Source organism: Rosa rugosa, chromosome 5 (assembly GCF_958449725.1).
Source record: "Rosa rugosa chromosome 5, drRosRugo1.1, whole genome shotgun sequence".
NCBI lineage: Eukaryota > Viridiplantae > Streptophyta > Magnoliopsida > Rosales > Rosaceae > Rosa > Rosa rugosa.
In genome coordinates this window covers 44,204,953-44,213,009 of record NC_084824.1, presented here as the reverse complement: position 1 = coordinate 44,213,009, position 8,057 = coordinate 44,204,953, and the positions used below count along the sequence as shown (strand labels likewise).

General features: G+C 40.3%; 2 protein-coding genes across 2 annotated transcripts; one reads left to right on the top strand and one right to left on the bottom strand.

Annotated features, from left to right (window-relative positions):
* Positions 1-349: 349 nt before the first annotated feature.
* On the bottom strand, positions 350-1,157 carry LOC133709801 (uncharacterized). Its single transcript, XM_062135686.1, has 2 exons — positions 830-1,157; positions 350-751 (listed from the first exon to the last, which is right to left on the bottom strand). Exons 1-2 carry the CDS (start codon positions 1,017-1,019, stop codon positions 630-632), a joined length of 312 nt encoding a protein of 103 aa, XP_061991670.1. The 5' UTR covers positions 1,020-1,157; the 3' UTR covers positions 350-629.
* A 4,153-nt stretch (positions 1,158-5,310) lies between these two features.
* On the top strand, positions 5,311-6,773 carry LOC133711719 (zinc finger BED domain-containing protein RICESLEEPER 2-like). The gene is made up of 3 exons (XM_062137820.1): positions 5,311-6,082; positions 6,186-6,551; positions 6,658-6,773. Exons 1-3 carry the CDS (start codon positions 5,311-5,313, stop codon positions 6,771-6,773), a joined length of 1,254 nt encoding a protein of 417 aa, XP_061993804.1.
* The last annotated feature ends 1,284 nt before the right edge of the window (positions 6,774-8,057 follow it).

The following is an 8,057-nucleotide window of genomic DNA, read 5'->3' as shown; positions in this document are numbered from 1 at the left end:
AGACACCCACAATCTCTGAGGCTGTTCAGCCTCACCTATTTTTATTTTATCTAATCTTTACTATTCGAACAACAGGTTTTCAACCTAGACCAGAAGACGAGGCCAAGGAGCCCCTGCTCCCTATCCACATGAACTACCTGCCAGTATGTAGTATGTCTTTACAATGCTAAGAGAGTTTACTTTCTGAGCAACAAAAAATTTACACAATGTATAGCAAAGGTTTACAGCAGCAAGTGCACTCAACAAGTTCACTGTTAGCAAAGGGTTTACAGCAGCACAGTTCTAATAATTTAAGCAAGCAAATTTCGCATTATAAATGGGGGAATAAAAATTATAGTGCAAACTCAAATTACAGGAGACGAAAAATAAGATTGCTCTTTTTATTTACTCATAAGGTATGTTGCGTATTCTGCCTACATCTATGATGTAATTATATAAGTAAAAGTTCACTTTCTGGTCCATTATCAGTACAAATCAACAACAAACCAAACCACACTGCCCTCTATTCGGAATGAAACAACCAAAGCAATATCTCATTACAACATTAACACTAATATTAATATGAAACAGAAAAAGAAAGAACTAAAAAAATGAAGGAGAGATCTGTACATGTGAAGTTGAAGCAGCTGCTACACAGGTGGTATGTTGGAGAAAGAGAAGCCTTTGTAACCTTTGTAAGCATAGTAAGCAATTCTTGTGTAATAGGAGCCCGGAATGAACAAGATCCCACCAAGAATCGCAAAGAACATTCCTGAAATTCAAAAACCCTGGAAATCAGAAAAATCATAATAAAAACAAAATGGTGGTGAGAAGGGTGAGGTTAGGGTACCGTGAGCTTTGTCGCCGCCGACGCGGTTATAGGCCATGAGGGAGCCGACGATAATGCCGAGGGTGCCGGTGATGAGAAGGGCGACGGCGAGAGCGACCTCTTTGATTGGAGGCTTGTTGTTGACGGTGTAGGAGGTCTCCATCATTATGTCTTCGTCGGTGATGGAGAATGCGTGATCTACATACGCCATGGCTGAGATCTGAAGAATTTGGGGGTGGGGGATTTTAGGGTTTCGGAATTGGGATTTTGGGGTTTCTGGGTTAGCTGAGGTTTGTTTCTTTGGTTTGCTAGAAATTCAAGTTTTGGGGTTATCGTCGTCAAAGGAGAACACAAAGATGTATTTAACACGGCGCGTTGTAGTTTATCTGGTGCCGCCACGTATGGAATACTATGTACTTAAGTTTTTCTTTTTTATTTAATTACTGAAAAGAACCTATGTATCATGTGTTTGAACCCGTGTTCTTTACTTCTTAAAGAATATATAAAGTCATAGTTTGGTTGTTTGTCTATTTTTTATTTATCAATCACAAACTATTTAAGCAACTTCATTGCTCATGTCCTCTCATCAAAAAAAAAAAAAAAAAAAATGAAACTTCATTGCTCATATTTGTGATAAAATTTGTCTAAATAAGAGGATGAATTATGAAAAGAACTCAAGATCTTAACACTATTTGTTAATCCTCAGGATTCCGAAAGTTGTCGGATCCCGTTAACGCGGATTATGGGGTCCGGAGTCTTGGACGATTTGGTGAGGTAAGTGGTGCCAGAATCTGTCGAATGAAATACACCAGCATCAAGAGGGAGACCGTGGTTGGCGGTCTCTGCTCCTCCGATGCTAAAATCTGTCAATGTATTTATGTTGATAGAGTAGCTGTAAGTGGATAATAAATGCGTAATGATTGAAGAGAGAGAAATTAACATTTTATAGGTGAAGTGAGGACTGACCTCTACTTTGTTTTTGATGTGGGACTGATAAGCTTTATTTTGGTATTTTTGGACCTTCCTGAGAGGTCATCCTCGTGCGGTGCGTGGCAGTGCGGCGTCAATGTGTGTTTGATTGAAATTATAGAAAATGATCGTTGTGATTAGTGTCGTTAGACTGTTGATCACAATGGTATGGTGTCTTTGATCTAGACACATCAAGGGAAATACAAATATCTGAATGAATGACAATGGAAGAAATTGAGGTTCCTTTTATAGACCTCAACTCAACCATTGTGCCTCTTGAGTGAATACATGTAACTATTGATTAGTTATGCCCCTTCACTGTTAGTTATACATCTTCACTATAATTATAATTATCAGCATACTTTTTCACTATAATTATCAGCACACATGCACTCCTTCATTTCCATATAATTATACCCTTTCAGGATACGTGAATTTCCTTATTCAAGTGCATCTTGATGCACCAATGTTATGGTACATCTCCTCACACATAGCATACTCATTGTGAAGCCATTAATCACATGATCATATTCAAATAGTGTTTCGGCCTGAGGCTTGGCCCAGGCGAAGGCTTGGCCTGCGGTGATTCCGTAGGTCACACCTATTGGACCATTCTGACAGTAAGAGACAACTCTTAATCAGTGTTGATTATGCTTGACAATGCCTTGTATGTACACTATTTACCATGATTAAGTTCCAAAGAAATCATTCGAACAAGATCCCATGTTATTGAGGTCAAGCTAGCACACTTAAAAATATAATGTCGGCTTATCTCATAGTCAGAGTGTTTGAAAAAAAAAATTTGTGCTAAAAATTTATGTATGACCCTTGTAGATAAGGGCAACTCCAACCCTAGGCCGCGTTTGTTTGCCCGGATTAGTAGCTGGATAGGACAAATTAATATATAAGCTGGTGTTTGGTTGGTCAGATTAGCCTAGGATTGGAAATTTAAATCTTGTCAGAGTAGGATATCAATTCCGATTGGAAAGGTGGGATATGCACAACAGTACAGGATTACGACTAACTACAAGAATGGATCTTGACCCACTGACCACCATCCTTCTTCAAACAATTAATCATCCTCTGCGTCTGTGTCTGTGTCTCCGCCGCGAATCCGAAATCGAACACGAAAACATAGCATCCTAACTTGGTTGATCGACAAGTCAGGGTTGATGGTCTGTGTCTACGTCGCCGAAACCGCCGGACCTATTTTACTCGGCAGTTGATCTGCCGAATTCGCCATTATCTTTGACCGGAGAGCCGCGACGCCGTGACTCTAGCCTCGAAGAGAGAGCTCCACTGCATTGTTGGGCTGGAAGAGTGAAGCTTTGGCAGTGGGCTTGGAGGAGAGTGAGATGGGGAAGGGGTTGGCTGTGGAGGCCATAGACTCGGGTACAGGTAGAGAAGAGGAGGTGAGTTTGCGTCTGAGTGTTGACAACGGATCTGATTCTTGTACTTATCCATTCCAGCTCTAATCCACTTATACCAAACACATGAGAACATTAAAACAAATCCAATCTTATTCTAATCCAATCCAATTATTATCCTACTTCATTCCTATCCGGGCAAACAAACGCGGCCCTAGTATCAAAAGCCATTTTGGATTCCCCAATCTAAATGCACATCTCCAACCCAGTAGAAATTGTAGTCAAAATGACCCCTGAGTCATTTGCTTAGTCAAAACGGCTAAGTTTTGTAGAACGAAAGCCAAAATAGTTTTGTTGGGAGAGGAGGTGGACCGACCCATTGTCCACTGAGATAATTATGAAATGGCTATGACTATGGTTTTTGACTAAAAAGAGGTTGAAGATGCAAAATCTGAATGAATAATAATGACATTAGGGGTGTCAAATTCATGAAATGACTTTAGCTTTTGACTAAAGAGTTGAAAATGCTCTAATAGGCATGAACTAACAATTAAACAACTAGAGAGATTACTAGACACCTGACACGACACTAATTTGAAGTAGGGCTGGGCGTTTGAGGCCGAAAACCCGAGGAACCGATCCGGAAGCCCGAGAAACCGACGGTTCGGGTCGGGCTTTGCTGCGTCTTTTTACGGTCCGGGCTAAGATCGAACCGACAACCTTGTTAATGGGCCGGTCTCGGTTTCTAATATCTCTAAGTTCAGGTAACCCAAACCGGCCCGATACATACACCATGTATACTTGTCAGCCTTTGATTGGCCTTTAATTATCTCATTCAGTCGAAAGTCTAAACCCTCGAGTCAAACACGAGTACACGACCTCAGCCTTTAGTCCTTCACATTTTGACATTTTGTTGTTTTGCTTCATTCAGTCGAACACGAACCCAGAACTCTAGCCCCCAAATTTCTTCCCCAATTTCTTCCTCAATGGCTCAATCAGTCGATCAGTGAATCGGGTCGATCAAGCATTGAAGCCTCAAGCCTCTATCCCAATTTCTTCCCTCAATCAGTCAATCGACTCAATCACTCAATCCTTTCCCGATCAGTCTCGACTTACTCTCCAGATCTCTTAGTTCGTTGCAAAGCATGGCGCCAACTGATACAAGCATGGCTTCGGGGGGCACCCCAAATGGCAAATGCTATAATTCCGTCTGCTGATACAAGTCAGTCCAATCCGGCAAGTTCAACAGCTCTACCACCTGTTGACTCGAAAGCGAAGGGGAAGTGGAAGAAGGTTGAGAAGGCCGGAAAGTTTCGATCCGATGTTTGGCTACACTTTGAGAGGATTGAGAACCCTGTGTTCGAAACAGTTGATGGGAAGATGCAGCAGGTTCGAACTATCACTCGTGCCCAATGTAAGTACAGCTCAACCGATTTGGCTTGTGATTCATATGAAAATGGGACTAGTTCTCTTAGGAGACACATTCATGATGTCTGTAAGAAGTATCCGGGTAGGGCTGACATAGAGAAAGGGCAGACGTTATTGGGTAGTGAATGGAGTGTAAGTGTTGGTGGTGAACCGAGTCTAGCTGTTAAATTGTGGTCGCAGGATCAATGTAGGGTAGCTGCAGTTGAGATGATTGTGATGGATGAAATGCCATTTAGTGCAATTGAAAGGAAGGGTTTTAGGCATTTTTGTTCAGTGGCTATCCCAAAGTGGGAGATTCCATCTAGGAGAACAATAGTGAAACTGTTTTTGAAGATGTATGATGCCAAAAAACTGGAGTTGAGGAAGGAATTGATGAGCCATAGTGTGTGTCTAACCACTGATACTTGGACATCAGTGCAAAACATAAACTACATGGTGCTAACTGCACATTTTATAGACTATGGATGGAGGATGCACAAAAGAATTCTCAACTTTTATGTAATTAGTAATCATTCGGGCAATAGTATAGGGAAGCTTATCGAAACATGCTTGATTCAATGGGGTAACGAGAGGGTTTTGACAATTAGTGTCGATAATGCCGCAGCTAATAAGCATGCAATTGATTATGTGAGGAAGAAAATGGGGAATTGATCGAAGCAACCAATTTTAGGGGGTAAGTTTCTGCATGTGAGGTGTTTGGCTCACATCCTCAATCTCATTGTGAGATCAGGACTCACAATGTTAGATAGGTCAGTGGGTTCAATTCAAAATGCAGTTAAGTTTTTTAGGAGCAGTTCATCCAGGTTTGAATTGTTCAAGAAGTGTGTTGAGAAAGAGAAGCTGGAATCTAAGAAAATCTGTGTCTTAGATGTCCCAACTAGGTGGAATTCAGCATTTATTATGTTGGAGACTTCCATAGAGCTTAAGAAAGCCTTTAATAGGATGGCTGACGAAGAAGACAGCAAGTACAATAGCTATTTCGATGAACCTGAACGTGAAGACACTGATGGGGAAGAGGATTGTTTTATGGTGGTTGATCCAAAGTCCAGAAAGAGAATTGGACCACCAAATGACCATGATTGGGAGAAAGCTGCAATATTTGTGCAGTTCTTGAAGGTCTTCTATGAGGTAACCTTAAGGGTTAGTGCAACAAACAGGCCTACCTCACATCGAGCATTCCATGACATTGTTAGCATTAAAGCTGAGATAGAGGACTTGTTCGATAGAGATGAGGAAGATTTTGAGCATAAGGCACACAAAACCCTTTATCAGATGGCTGTGAAGATGAAAGCCAAGTTTACGAAGTACTTTGCAAAGCTGGAGGACATGAACCAGCTTCTTTTGGTAGCTTTGGTGTTGGATCCTAGGTATAAGCTTAGGAATTTTGGCAGGACTTGTCGAGATATGCTTGGATATGATGGTTCGCAAGTTAAGAAGGCATCAGAAGAATTGAAAGAGTTAATTGTGCAGCTTACTGACTTGTATGCATCTTCAAATGGACCTCAGAAAGGTAAAACAAGTTCAGGGAGTGGCATTACTAGTGGAAGCAGCAGCTCTAGTACAAGAACCTTAAGTGGCAAGAGGGTTGACAATGTTAAAGAAATGGAAAACAGAGTTGAGGGAATCAGAAGAGGTGGTTGTGCAACATGAAGTGGATAGATATTGTCTTGATCCAATTGAAGATCCTCCTAAAGAAGAGGATTGGGATATTTTGATGTGGTGGAAACTTAATGGAGTGAAGTACCCAAATCTGCAACTTGTCGCCAAAGATGTGCTTGCTGTCCAAGTTAACACTGTGGCTTCTGAGAGTGCCTTTAGTACTAGAGGTAGGGTAATTGATCCCTATAGAAGTTCAATGACTCCAAGAACTGTGGAAGCACTCATATGCATGCAAAATTGGATCAATTCTACTAGCATATCCGAGATTGAGTACTTTCCAACTACCGAAGAGTTCGAATTCTATGAAAAAATGGAAAGAGGTGTGTGATTTGTTCTATTTTGGTTATTTACTTGTGAACTGTATTTTTTTTTTAGCTTCTGCATTTGAAACAATAGGTGAACTAACTGTGAGTACTTTTGGTGCAGAACATCAACTTGAGGATACTGCCTCAAGTGAAAAGGGTCGTGCGGGAAGACTCTCAAAGGCTGCAAAGATAACAATCAATATTGATGCAGCAGTAGATTCAAATATTTCATCTTGAATGCTTGATGGCTTGATGCAGGTTACTTAATATAAGCTGTGTGAGTATGTGTTGTGTACTTGTGTTCTGTTGTATTGGTGTGTTTCAGTTTTTGACTTGTTTGTGTTTTTGTAAAGTGTGGGACTGCATTGTGATGTGATAGTGTGTTAGTGTGCAACTGAAATTTCTGATGCAATGAGTTATGTGTTAGTGTGTTACTTAATTTAAATTTCTGATGCAATGTGTTATGTGTTAGTGTTCTGTTGTGGACTTGTGGCTGACATTTTGAAGTGATAGTGAGTTATGCATGTTCTGTTGTGTTATGGAACTGATTTGATATTTTTGCAGACTGTTGGAGGCTTAGATTGATCAGCAAGAGAGTGATGATGCTGCTGCAATGTTCATATTCATCTTCAATTGCTTTGATTGGTTCTCAATTCCTCCTATTCATCTTAAATTGCTCATTTGCTCGTCATCTTAAGTTGGACAATTTGTTGATTTTGTTCTATTCTTTTTAAGTTCAAACTGTGAGTACTTTGCCAAACCATTTGTGAGTTAAGTTGTGGCTACTATGCACTTGTGCTATTCTGGAATCAGTGGAAATGTGGAATGCATTAATCAATAAAATGCATTATGTTGCATTGTATTTGATTATTTGTGGAATTTGTAATCCTTGATAGTTGATTCATTGTACTGTGGTCATTCTCTTCATTCTATGAGTTATGATTTATGTTATATGATCATTGTGTTGCATTTTTATCTGATTCATATGAAAACAGGAAAGCTAGTGTAAACTGGGAAAGTTGGAATTCTAGAAATCTACCAAATCTGTGTTCTAGGACCGATAGCCCGAAAACCCGGACCGAATGTTACTGATCGGGTTATAGTCAGTCTGAGGTGGGAAAATACTATGAACCGAACCAAGACCGATTACTCGGGTTCCCCTAAAACTAGGACTGGACCGCGCCCAGCCCTAATTTGAAGTAACGGTGCTACATAACCCAGCACCCACATTACGAGTGGTGGGTTATATAGGGATCGTTCTCCCAATATAATGTAAAGCAGGATTTAGAGATTTTGTGGAACCGTTGGTCTGTGTTTAGTCCTGGAAAGATCAAAACCTTTACTCCTTGACCCATGTTTAATGTTTCCTCTAGAGGAAAATTTTCTCTAGAAAAATGGTAAATCTTAGAATTTTGTGTCTTCTTTTTTTATCTTAATCTTAGAATTCTGTGTCTTCTTTTTGGTCTTAATTCTCTGTTTGCTTAGGAAATCTTTGAACCTTTTCACCAAGCATCCCAAAAT